Source organism: Solenopsis invicta, chromosome 11 (genome assembly GCF_016802725.1).
Source record: "Solenopsis invicta isolate M01_SB chromosome 11, UNIL_Sinv_3.0, whole genome shotgun sequence".
Classification (NCBI taxonomy): domain Eukaryota; kingdom Metazoa; phylum Arthropoda; class Insecta; order Hymenoptera; family Formicidae; genus Solenopsis; species Solenopsis invicta.
Genome location: NC_052674.1, coordinates 12199274 through 12213852, shown reverse-complemented (window position 1 = coordinate 12213852; position 14579 = coordinate 12199274). Strand labels below are relative to the sequence as shown.

At 33.6% G+C, this 14579-nt stretch overlaps 1 protein-coding gene across 2 annotated transcripts in view; it reads left to right on the top strand.

The window, feature by feature from the left end:
- Window positions 1–2229: 2229 nt before the first annotated feature.
- The window catches only part of LOC105204516 (neo-calmodulin), an 85152-nt gene continuing 72802 nt past the window's right edge, over window positions 2230–14579 (top strand). Inside the window, exon 1 of one of the 2 annotated variants that reach the window (XM_026138274.2) lies at window positions 2230–2780. In XM_026138274.2, coding sequence (XP_025994059.1) covers window positions 2742–2780 — 39 coding nt within the window. In that variant the 5' untranslated portion in view covers window positions 2230–2741. The remainder of the gene's footprint in view (window positions 2781–14579) is intronic. The other variant, XM_026138275.2, reaches the window with a different exon arrangement.

Below are 14579 nucleotides of genomic sequence, written 5' to 3'. Positions count from 1 at the left end.
CTGATTTTCTTTGTAAAAAGTAATTTTTTAACCATACTCATAATTGTTTAAATGTGTTGATACGCTTCCCTTTATATTAGAATTTTGTTTATATTGTAATTTTTTTCTATTTTTTACAAATTGAATTACTGAGTTTTATGTTATCTAATAATTATACTTTTTTTGATGTAGATACCATTACATTATTTTTTCCTCGTAAATTTTTTGTAAGTATTAACCGCGCTGAGCAAAAAAATTTGTTGGAAACTAAAATATTTAGTCCGATACGTGCAATTAAATATTGAGTTTAATTAATTATTGGTTAAAAAATTTAAATGCTTAACACAAATTGACTATATCTTTTTTGTGCAATGAAAAATTATTAAATCAACTCAATGTTTAGCTGATTGTATCGAACTAAATATTTTAGTTTTTTAACAAATTTTTTTCTCTCACTGCAACTATTTGAAGCTAAAAAAGTGTTTTTTGTTATGTATAAAAAATTATGAATTTTTTAGTGCAACAACAAATTTTGCCGATTCTGCTTCAAATACGGGCACGTACAGAAAAAATGAAAAGCCAATAATCGTAAAATCATATTCTGGAATGTTAGAAAAGTGCATCTGAATTTTGTCAGATTTTTTAGAGCCCAAAAGCATTGTCAGTTACCAACAGTTGACTAGAAGAGCAACAAAAAAATGTTAGACCACGATGGGTTAAGCATATAATAACTTTGTCAAATGTACATACGTATGATTTAAATTATAAGATATAAAAACACGCGATTTTACTTATTTGATTTTTCAGTTTTTGTTGTGAAATAGAAGAAAGCATCGTTTTAATGAGAATTTAAAATGTAAAATATCATACAATACTTAAAATGTTTAAGAAGCTGGAGATTCAAAATGGTATTGATTTAATCTCCGTAATCTATTAATACAGATAAAATCTAATTTGAGGATTTTATCAATCTGATAATTATTAATTACGTGTTCGATAATACTAATATCTAATATTAATATTAGCTAATATTAATTATGCTATATTTCTAGTTACTGTCATTAGTAATATTGACCATCAACAGGTTCATGGATATGGTTAAAATTAAAACGGCTATATTTTAAATAATTCATCTTCTTTCATTACTTTTCTCGTAAAAAACTAAATTATAACTAATGAATTAAAAATTACATGGAAATAACGGTTTCGCTAAAGCATCTAGAAATTTAGCCAAGTATAGATCGAAAATTAATTTTGTTAGATTATCAGAATAAATGTGTTGGAATCTCAAATTGATGGTTAAAAATTTTTTACAGCATTGCTCATCAAGTTCAAATATCCTTCATATTTATTTGTCCCCAAAAAATTATTTTTACATCTGTATAGTCAGTTAAATTTTTAAATACTTTTATAAAAAAAAATCGTTCTTTTGTGTAACAGCGTAAAGCAGTAGTTGAAAAAATAACTCGATTAGAAGATTACAGTGTAAAACGGTGTGTCTCTATAATTAATGAAAAATAGATCACGTAGCAGTTGTCACGCTCGCGACTGAAGGCCGAGACGAGTGTCGCGAACGCAAAACGTGGGTAGTACAGTGACATAAATTGCTTGCTACTGTTTCCGCGGATATAGACCATGTCTCCACCCATCGAGCGACAGGCGAAATATCGACACATCGGTTTTACCACGAAGTCCCGCGGCCTTGAACGAGGGGCGCAATCCTCGACATAGCAGTATGGCGCCGAGATGAGTTTGCGCGAGCGCAACATCGGGTGGTTCCCCTAACGTAGCCATAGCCATACACCTCGTTCTAGTCTGCCCTTCTTTTCCTGAATGACCCGATATCTGATTTCCAGCTTGGGCATGACGAGATCAAGATGACACGACAGTACGATTGAGAGAAGAGATTCAGTTACCGATAAACGAAAATAATCTATCGATTAGCGTTAATTGATTGCAGTATGTACGTTTGATTGTCGCATACTATGCCGTCGATGTACGCTATTTTGCGTAGAATCGAAGCCTATTGAGAATCTCGAGATCCATCATTTTCCATTTACCTTTAAGACTGGCACACGGACGGATGTGGGAGGAAAACACCAGAAGGGAAGAAAAGGATTGGGGAGATGGAGCGTGGGAGCGCGCGTGCGCTCGCTCGCACGTGTGAGAGGGTGTGCGCGGGGTTGAAATCGACTGGGTGGCGCAGGGCAGAAGGAAGGAAGGAAGGAAGGGTAGAGGAAGTGCGCGCGGAAGGGAGAGAGAGGCAGACAGATACGATCGGCGCGAAGATTTAGTCAACAACGCGCGACCACCTGTAGTTGTAGCTTCCAGCCATCCCTGAGAGCCACCCTTCTCTCTTTCTCTCTCTCTCTTTCTCTCTCTCTTGCTCGCTCGCTCTCTCTATATCTCTCTCCGCGTCGCGCATCTCCATAACTTTGTCCGTCCCATCGCGATAGCCACGAGAGTCGGAGAGCGAGTTCTCGCCAGTTCCGGGCAGCTGACTCTCTAGCTGACATCCGGGTCGTCTAGAACGCGGACGGACCGCGGGGGGGGTCACCGTCGACGATCCCGCGCCTTGAACGCGGGAGAACGAACGGCTGCGGTTCCGTCCGACAAGCTGCGCTCGGCCACGACGACGACGACGACGACGACGACGACGACGACGACGACGACGACGACGACGACGCTGGCGGAGGAGGGCGATCGTCCCGGACACCGTCGCGATTCACATCCCGTAGTAAGCTGCCAGAATTACCACCAAAATGAAGACGTCTTCGTTCTCTCTTCGCGTGATGCGCCGGGTGAGTACAGACTCTATCGAACATCCGTATTTTCAGCCGCCAATGGCTGACCGCCGTTCCTGCCGCCGCCGCCACCGCCGCCGCCACCGCCTCGCCGAGAGACGAATTTCGAGAGGCGTCGGTGGAGCACTTTTCGATGGGAAATTACCTCGTTACCCGGGCGATTGAAATTACGGATGGAATTCTTCCTGGAACGCGCCGAGTAAATGCCGCGAAATAAATTAGAAATTGAAAATTGCCGTAACCGACACGCTTGCAAATTTCAGATCTCGATATTGTAATCTCTTCTACGGAGAGGCAATTAACGTGAAGTGGCGCGAGGGAAAAATTAAATCAGTTGATATTATTATACGTTCGATTTCAATCTCTGAGATAAGCTCGGAGCTTCGAACATGGGATATCAATTTCGCGTACGTAGATTTTTCGTATGCCTCACACACGTTCGGGAATAACGAATAATATCGCAAATACCGATTACTATTACTTCTGACCTATTTTATAAAGCCGGCACGCTTTGTGGAAAGGTACCTGCTCCTATGGAATTTCATTTTAATCAACATGATTGTGTGAAGCGCGGACGGAGATCGATGCGACGTATCGCTCGGTACATTAATATTTATGAGTTTTCTTCCGTTTAGGAGAGTGAGTTTATCACAAGGTACGAGCGCTAGCGCGAGCGCGCTCGAATAACGATCGAAGTTAGCGGCGAAGTTTGCAAATTTTGCGAAAAATTTAATTCGCGAATACCCTGGAATATAAAGTTTTACGAGAAGCAGTGGACAATCGATAGCGGGATGAAACCGTGATGTTGGCCTCGCTTGAAGATACACTCGAACAACTCGATCACTCTAAGACGATCGCGTAATTTGATCGTTATGTTTAAACGTTCTCGGATTTCGAGTGTCGAGCGCACAAGCTTTAAAAGCGCGGCGTCGGTTTATTCAGAGCTTTCTGGAGCTCGGTGTTGTTTCTTCTACGCCTCGGCGAGAAGGGACGTAGGGACGTGTCCGTTTCTTAAGAGGTGAGAAAACTGACGGCACGACCGTGAGTTCGAGTTTCCCGTCGTGGTGTCGATTCGAGGATTTATCACGTTTCCACCGTTTCGGTCGAGAGCAATAAAATCGTGTACGACGCGGTCGATAGTCCACTCAATTTGCCACTCCCATTCAGTTTTCCAAATTGTAGTGTGCTCTGGTGTCGCCGAGACTCTCTAAAAAAAAATTTTATCGCTGGACTTCTGTTTCTGAAGAAATCCCCAGATTTATGTAACGTAATTTCTCGCCAGATATTTTAAAAGTACATAAATTTAAATAAAGTCAACCCGTTACGGTTTTTCCGGGGAGGGGAATCTCATAGGTGCTTCTCAACATCAATACTATTAAATTGTTCGTCAATTTAGTTTGTGATATTAATTATATATTGCGGCTTTATGCAATGAATGGGGATTATAAAAATTATTATTAGTAGCACTAAGTTTGACATAAGTCTTCTCCACTTTATGTTTGACATTTTCACAAGTCCAAATTTCATTTATAAATTTTACTTGTCGAATAAGATTAATTTTAATAATTTTTATATATGTTTCAAATATTTTATTTAATATTGAAATAATATGCAAAATTCTATTTATGAATAATAAGATTTTGGCAATTGGTTTTATAAACGCACACGTGCTCTTCTTTTTTCAGATTGGCATCAAAAGTTTATGAAATGAAAGTCTATAAAGTCGACATATTAAATAAAAGCAATTTTTAATCGCTTATGCAATAGTAACAACCAAAACTTGTAGATAAAAGGAAAAAGAAAAATTACGGATTTATAACATAAAAAAGATTATGACGAATGCGCGTTAAATTTGAAATGCACATGCTCATATAAACAAATTGATTCAGCAGAAAAAGTAATTCCCAAAAATATGATGTTAAATGACGTTTCAGTAACGTCTTCAAATGATGATAGAGGCGTCATTAAGATATTATTAAGAAATCATCGTGTTTGCTAAGTTTGCAATTTTTATAATATTTTTTAATATGATCGATTCATATCAATATTTATATTTAAAATAGGGAATTGACATTAAGAACAAGAACTATCATGTTAAGGAATCTTAACACAATTATGAAACTGCTTTCATAATTCATCAAATTTCCCAAAAAAATAAAAAAATTTCTTCTTTATCACCAAATAAAGAAAATAATCACCAAAAAATAAAAATAAAAATCTACAAATCTGACGAAAAATCACCAGCAACGGCAACACTGGTGTGCTCTTACCGAAAATACTAATAATAATGTTGCTTTGAAAAAAAGAAATTATACAGTTTACGCAAAGTATCCAATATAATTTAAATTTGTAATTTGAAATCTGAAGATACACTGATTAATTTGCAGTTGATTTTGCTTAATGATTGATTATAATTCAAAAATTATTAATTTTTTTGTGTCTGGTGGCATATATATGTGGCAAAATTCATATCTTTATTTTTAAAAATTTATATCTTCTACAAAAATGAAGATAGCAACTTCTTCTTGGACTCATTTTAAAAATGAAGAATGAGACTATTCATAAAAAAAATCAATACCCTTAGGAATTTCTCCCCTCTTCCTTGATCACATTGTATAAAAAATTCGTAAAATAAGGTAAGAGTAAAAATGCATATATCTTCCACAAAAATTAAGATAGCAAATTCTTTTTGGACTCGTTTTGAAGGTCAATATATATATGACCTATTTATAAAAAAATCACTATTTATTTTCAAAATGGCGTATTCAATATGGCGGACCAAAATTAAAATTTTTTCGGATTTGAATTAGGTCATACTTTAAGGGTTTCTGGGATCATTGATTATGAATTTGTAATAAAACTTTCAAAATTTAATATGGCGGATAAAAATACTAAATTTTGTTGGCTTTAAGTGATATTTTAATTTGTTATATTGGATCCACTATTTTAATTTTTGAAATTTTGATTACAGATTTATAATCAGCGACCCTAAAAACCTCTAATAAAACATAAATTAGATATTAATTATTCCTAGAAAAAAGTTAGGTACGAAAGAGTTAATAAATGTTTATTTTTGTTGAAAGTCAAGAATTAATCACTATTTATGTTTGTGAAATATTTTATCTTCTTAGGCCTGGTTTTTTATTATCTGATTAACTTATGATTATAAGCTTCACCCAGTGAGTTTCATCCATGATAATGCCATAGGTGAAGCTAATCGGATAAAATCATTATCAAACCATACATCAGGTTAAGTCCAACCATAAGTTAACCAGATAATAAAAACCAGGCCTTAATATTCTATAAAAGAATACATATATCACAAAGTTATTCGTAACTTAAGATATAATAAGATATAACATTTAAAGAGGAAAAAGAATAAAACTGAAATACATGGAATAAATTATCTCTTGAGAATAACATTTTTTAAGATAGAATCGATAATGTTTTATATAATTAACGTCTTATCTTCTATATATATTTTTACAGATAAATTTTCTGATTATGCTACTCAATTTTTATGCGAATGTAGATGAATATATAAAATAAAAAATTAATTTTTATAAGACTTTGAAAACTTGAACATATATCTTGCTTTCTGTCATAGTTTTCATCATGAATATTTGTGTCATGACTTTTACACGCGAAGTTACGTAAGTATATATATATATATAGCGCACATTTTTTAATAAAAATGGGTTACCGATTTTTTAGCTTCGAGTCTTGCACAACCTTTGAACAAAATGGAAAACGTTTATTCTCATCACTTTGATGTCGAATGACAACAGAGTTGATATGCAATACTAGATTTTTTTCTTTCGACGTTCAGTAGTGGGTGGTTATACCAGTCGTCATATCGGGAAAAAGTAGGTAGGATGTGCACGAAGGACGGGACGAGAATCCTAACCGTAGGTATACATATATATAGATAATCTATATATTTCCTCCAGTTTCCCAGGCAGCCGTAGGGCTGTACGATGGGATTCTTGTGTACGTGGCAATCCGGGACGTGACCTTCGGCGTCGTCTCTAATGATCTCCGTACCAGCGCCAGAGACAAATAGACCTGTACATTTCCCATCTAATCAGTGCCAGAGATTTACACTTAATTAATTTATTCTATACCTATATATAACCGTAACTGAACATAAAACCTTCTTTATTCTCTAAATCTCATCCCATCGACACCGAGTCAGTTAAATCATGTCTATATCCCCAATAGAACAATATTAAATTATATGACGAAATATAACTGCATAATAATTATAATCAGCAATTATGTAAGTTTATTTATGAAAATAGATGTAGAAGTATTTGCAGAAGTATATTAATTTTTTTATAAAATATTGATAATTACTTGTTCAATTAACTTTGAAATAGTATTTCGGCAAAACTGCAATAACATGATAAATTATCTTAGTAATATATTTACAAAATTAAATTTGGAAAGAAATGGTTTAATAATTAAGAAAAATATTTGTAGCTGTGTTATGCATAAAACATTTAAAAATATAATTAATTCAAATACATGCTTACAAAAATGAACAATTATTTCTAAATTATAATGTAGAAAAATTGCAGTATGAAATATTACACATTCAGTGTAGTGACATTTTAAATAAAGAATCAAACGGTTTTTGAAGTAATTTTAAAATATTTATATCTCAAATTTAGATTTATCTGATTTTTGACAAGTATTATTTAAAGAATTTATTTCGACAAAACTGCTTTGTTCTAACACATCATCTCAGCACAGTTATTCAAAATTTTCGTCAATTCGTGATACTATTTTTGTAAAATATTTGCACAATGTGCCTATCGGGAATTAAAATTTCACGCTCAACAATATAAATATAATATAATATGTGTTGTTATATTACATTTACATTGTTGAATGCGCATTAATTTTAACATAGAAATAATGTAATTGATGTTAGTGTCGACTGGGCGTGAAACATCACCCACACAACACAGAATATTTCAGCGATATTACAGCAATATCTTCAACGTTTCTACAATACTACTAAAACATTGCAAATATTGTTGTTGCCGTATTACTGAAATATTCCGTGCTGTACGGACACTTTAAAATGCAATATCGAGTGATTTGCAGTTTATAATAATAAGAGTCAAAGTTTAGTCATATAGGACTGAATAGAAGTCCTATAACAGTTCTATCTGATCCTATAAGAGTGAACTTTAATCCTATAGGAGTAAACTTTAATGATTATTAGAGTGGCAAATCATTCGACATTGCACGAGCTCAATTTTCTCTCTTTTAGAATTATGTTTCACTAAATGAAGTTTAGGAAGTATCGTAAATTGATAGCAGCGATCATTTTAACTATTTTAACTGTTACTTTATCTTTTCACATTACCTTTGTGTAGTTGTACGACAAATTTAAAACTATTATGGATCTGAGACACGTACGCTCTAGCGTACGCTAATTCTCATTCCATCGAATATTACGATGCAGTTTAGAAATGTATTTCTACCTCGTCGTTTTTTCTATCATTTTTTTATGGTAAAATATTAAAAAGTGATTTTTATGTGACACGATTATTTATAGCATGTGCCACAATATAAAATCTTGGCAACCTTTAAATGGAAAAGGTTACAAAAGGGCGACTGACACATTTGTTAAGTAGCACATAGCGCTGGCACTCGTTCAAGTTTCGATGTTAATTTATGGCATACACCAGAGATTTCCGCTCTACGGAGTGTGCCACTATAACACGATACTGACGCCGCATAATGTTAATATCAGTTAATGGAGTAATTGTTCGTACGTTAGGATGCAAGAGACATGTACGCTGATAACGCCACATTGAACCAAATTAAAGCCGCAAATACAACTCTGCTTCGATAGCGATAGCAAATCGGGACTATTGCGTACGTCGCTGAATCGATTAACATAAAAATGATAGTGGCTTCTGTTAACAAAGATAATAATCGATAAACTAATAATAGTATCACAATGTCTCTTTATTATTATGATCTGTTCGTTTATTTCAAAATATTTTTTTATTTGAAATCGAGTTCGATATTTTAATACTTCTATAAACGTAAATGATTAAATATTCGGTAGTTTTACTAATTTTATTGCTGTAATTCAAATTGAAATTCTTGAGCAATAATCAATGATTTCTAAATTTGATTATGTCGACAAATTAGATTATTCTATATGAGTAAAATCTTCCGATAGACACATTGTGCGAATATTACGCAATAATAGCATCACGAATTGATGAAAATTTTATAATATTTTTATTAACAAATATAATACGTTATAACGCAGGAATTCTATCGAAATAAAATTTACAAATAATATTTGCCAAAAATTAGACAAATCTAAGTTTGAGATATAAATATTTTACAATTACTTCAAAAACCGTTTGATTCTTTATTTAAAATGTTACCATGATGAATGTATAATATTTCATGCTGCAATATTTCTACATTATAATTCAGGAATATGCATGTTTGTAAACATGCATATAAATTAATTGTATTTCTAAATATTTTATGCGTAATACAGCTAAAATATTTTTTTCAATTATTAAACAATTTTTTTAAATTTAATTTTGCAAATGTACCATTAAGATAAATCGACAGTATCATTATATTTTTGCCAAAGTACTATTTTGAAATTATGTGCGCAAACAATTATCATAGAATATATTTCAATATTTTATCAAAGATCAATACTTCTATATCTATTTTCGCAAATATACCTACATAATTGTAAATTATATTTTTTATGCAAAATTTTATCGTATAATTTAATAAATGTTGTCGCATCGGGGTAATTGGTACTTTTTAAAATTAAATTTACTTTTTACGATAATCGAATTATCGGCTTGACTTTACCGTGGTGATGCTATAAACGTGTTCTATCCATCGAGTATTTCCTCTGGAAAGAGGGAGAATCACTTTATGATCGTTCGTACTGACAATCACGGTAGCTTGAAATACCTTTCTGCTTATGAATTATATACGGAGACATATAAAGTATCGGACTGGCCTAAAGGACAACAGCCCACCTGTTGCTAGGCCTACAACTGTTGCAATATAGTAAACACCTTGGCGTTTTGCGACTCACTATCGAATGGTTAAGTTGAACTTCGCTTGTATTTTTATCGCAGCCGTCTGCTTTTATAATTCAACGTTGTCGACGATATAAGCGAAACTGATCATCAGAACGTATATTTGATATGAGCGATATGACGAATATATGGCTCCTCGTCTCAATAAAGTTTTTGAAAATTAATAATTTCTGAAAATAATGTGTGAAATAATAATTCGCTCAAGTATATTGATCACGTTATATTTAATTTAAATTTCATAGACAATTCAGTGTTTTAACTCTTCCTACATTTACTCGGTAGTATATATAATATATATTTCTTGTGTTTCTATTGTACAGGCGCATCGCGGACCGACGGTCGTGCAGGTACTTTAAAGTTAAGAAAAAGCTTGGGTCGTTTTTTTTTTGTTACGATCTAGCTTAGGCGCCACTAGATTAGTTCTAAAACTATAGATAGCCGTAACGCGCCGCCCTGTTAGCGCAGAAATCATACGCCATCGAGATGTTAGATCCGATCTCTCGTTGCTAAGTAATTAAGCTGTTACATCCGATTATAGTTATTAGCCTAGCGTAATCATTCTCCGGATCTTGCGCGATTCGGTTAATCCGCTTGCGCTCATCATCTGCAAAAAACAATTTGTGTTTCTAGGATTTGTACGTTTTACATTTATCTATATATATTTACGCATTATACTCATACGCAATTTGACGAGAAAGAATTGGATTCTCTGAAAAGTCGCATGTAATGCGCCGCGTCCTTGACGAGGACTCGACCATGTTGCATTTTATCAGCCTAATGTATATCCGCCTATATATTAAATGCGGATGTGCAGAGGTATAATTAAAAGCCCTCGATGTACGCAGAACAGCCTATGTAGCCTATGTAATCGCCTCATTCGCGCTGAGTTCTATAGAAAAAAAAGAGGGTAGTGTCAGGGTCGACCTTTGAAGTTATAGATCAGTGTTACTCAAGTGTCACAGTGTAAAGGCACATTCTTTTTTACACGCCTTTTTACACATCGTAACACGTAATAAAAGAAAATTGCGAAGATACGGTATTGATTTTATTTTTAATTACAAAGAAGAAACATTGAGGAACACTGAGCTGAGGGTAATTTGAAGTTAGAGAAGACTTTAAAGTTAGAAACGTTTCTCTACTCTGTGACCTTTGGTAAAAAAAGAAAGAAAAAAAAAAGAAATTCGAATGTGCGATACCTTGTATCTAGTCTATATGTAGTTCGTAGCAGTCGCGCATGAACGGTTTATTTTAGGATGCATGAAACTAAGAGATAGCACTTGTATACAATCCAAGAGATTCCAAGTTACTTCAGCATGTTTTACATCTACATATTTACATACAGAGCCATGCTGTGGCATACGTACGAGATACTTTATGTTCTTCTTATGCAGATCAAACGCAGTCTAATGTATTCTAACTTTTAAAATTTACTTCATTTTTCTTTTTTACGGAATATATTACAACGTTTCTATATAAGTTCTAAGTAGTTAATTTATTTAAAGACACTTCATACCTAGATCTTATTAATAATTGTTTCCAATAGTTATTCCTGAAACGTGCTTTTTCATATTTTTGCAACTGTAATCATGTACACGGCTCTGTTTAAGTAATGCTTTCTAATTACACAGCCACACAAAAAAGAAAAAGAGTCATGTTCGAGGGATTAGATCCATGTATCTCTATGCACTTTGAGGCTCTGAAACCGAATATGACTTTAGAATTGCATCATCAGATGTCATTGGAATGTTTTTTATCGGGCTGAATAGTGTGTTAAGGAATGTTTGGCAATTCTTTGAGGATCCTGATCTTTGATGGCACAATTCTGAGGTCATATTCGGTTTCAGAGCCTCAAAATACACAGGGATACATAGGTTTAATTTCTCGAACATGACACTTTTTTGTGTGTTATCTATTACGCATTTTCTCTCTTTTGTGATCAGTAATTTCTAAATTGTGCATTTGTTACACTTTAGAAGCTGTGTATATATTGAAATTTAAACAGTATTATAATTTTTAGTGTTTTAATTACATATGTATTTATCCTAGCAAATACAAAGTTATAGTTATATAAAGGTACAGTTGTAATTTTCCACTTAATGATGTAACTGTTATATAACATATTTATTATAACAGTTACATTGTTGAGTGAGAAATTACAACATTTGTATAACTATAACTTTGTGTTTATTGGAATTCTTTACTATGTTTTTTATGCACACAATTTTTTGTTTATTTTATAAATAAAAAAAGAATAAATTTTGAAATCTTATTCTAATGTAGCAAACTGTTGTTACTTGGATATGTTTAAAAAATACTGATTGCTTTGAATTATAAATTACTCATTTGCTACAACTACAACTTAACTAAAAGATTAACAGTTTTTTAATACACAAAAAAAACAGAATTCTGATGAAAATTCAATATATTAAGAACAGTTGATACCCCGGAAAAAATGTTTTATATATAATATATATATAATATACTATATATATAATAGTTATATGTAAAATTTTTTCTCGGGTTATATATGTCCATATGTATTTCTACATAATTATACATATATTGATATATATAAATTATATATAATTATATATGATTGCATATAAAAATTTTTTTCTAGGTACTTTTTTTGTAATCACTAGATCAAATCTTTATACCAAAAACACATTTAAAAATAATATTAGCAAATTTTATTGGGTTTGTTCAGCAGACAAAACAAATCAGTGAGCGCTCCGTGATTCTTTCTAACACGATTCTTTCTAACTCTTAATTATTACTCTTAAATCCAACAAAGAACTAAAGGCAAGCATCAATCATATTAAAGAATCACTGGGCGCTCACTGCTCTGTTTTGCTGAATGTAGGCAATGATTCAAAACGTTTAAATTGCAAAAATTTGTTTGTTTTTTCTTAACTAAGTTTTTGTAGCAAATTACCGATATGCCATAATCGATGGCATACCCAAAAGAGAACTACTTTTCTAATGTGTGCCTCTTCTTTCTTTTGTAGGTAAGTGTGTCGCACAGCGCGAAGCTTTCGCGCACCGTCGGTAAGTCATGGCTTTTTTCCCTTGAAAGCGAGCTTTCGTCGCGGACGTGACGCTGTGCTGTCATTCCACAAGATGAGAAGCACCCCGATGATACCGCGCCAGTCGGTACAGTTGAGAACGCACGATCCGCTCGAGTCGTGAACGGGTTACCGACGCGTACACGCCACCCGCTACATGTGTCGGTGCTATGCTATTGTCGTACTACTCGCGCGCACGCAATACGCGCACTCAGAACTGTGACTACTCTCGCCTGTCCGTTTATGCCTGTTTATTTGTATCCGATGCCTACGGCATTCTTGGAAATGCTCAATGTCATGCGCAACCCTTTTCTTTCATTTAAGCACGGCCAGGTGAGTATAACTATAGTTCTAAGCAATCAAAGAAGCGTAATCGGCTTATGCAAAGAGCTCTAGAAACATTAAAAATGGTATCAAATTATCAAAAACGGCTTTTAGACGTTTTGTAGCATTTACTTAATGTCTTCCATAGACTAAAGACTAAAGAATATAGGGAGGGAGCCTCTTGCGAAGGAAAGATGATAATAGTGGCAAAGAGAGCAATAGTGGCTACGTTAAAGCTCCAGATACAATAAACGGAATAGGGAACAGAGAACAGAGAAGCAACAGTTTAACGTGTTGAACAATTAAAGGACGCTTTATATGTTTTCCTTATTTAACGTGTTGAATTGTTCCTCATTTCCTGTTGCTATTGTTTGTGCTTTTCATTATGCATCAGGTTTAATTTCGGCTGTTTCCGTGAGCTTAAAGGTGTTCGATTTTATGTCAGCACGATATCATTGAATTACACGAAACGACGCTCTTATATACACAAGTACATGTGAACTGAATATTATCGAATAGAACCGAAAAATATCGAAGTTTATATTGCCGCTCTTGACCCCTTGCGTCTAATATTATCACACTCCTCTGTGTGGGCAGCTAATGTTCCGTCCTTTATATTTTCTAGTCTATAATGCCTTCACACTGCTTTCTATATGCACATGCATTTCATACAGAATACGTTACGTGCAATATAGACAGTAACGTGTTTACTTATGGGCTTTCGAGGCTGGAGTCCTAAAGCCCTGAAGCACCAGGGACGCTTAATATAAAAAGTTTTTATTTTTCATTATTTATTCTTGTCTCTAAATGTATTTTAGTAGTTTAATAAATATTAAAAATGTCGTTTAATTCTTTACTGTTTATTCATTGGGAAAAAGAGAGGATTGGATTGGGGCATTCGAAGATCGTAAGTCCTTGGGTGTAAATTTTATAAACACCGCTCTGATTACATGAAACGCATATGGAAAGCAGCGTGAAGATATTAATAATCGCTTGTACAATAAAAAAATTAATTAAACGAAAAATAAAAGTTTATATTGGGTTGACTGCGGTGGTCAAGGTGACAAATGCTTCAAAGCATTCTTTGATTGGTTTGTTTGAAAAATTCTTTGTTTTAATTGATCAATCAAATGCTTCAAAGTATTTGTAGCATCAAATTAAACGCAGCCTGAATATATGAATGGTAAAGAACACACAACGCGCAACACATGGAAGATAAAATTTTTACTCTTATAGCTAATCATAGTTTTGCTAAAACTATGTTTGCTACTGTAACCATAAATTTTATTAAATTATGTATA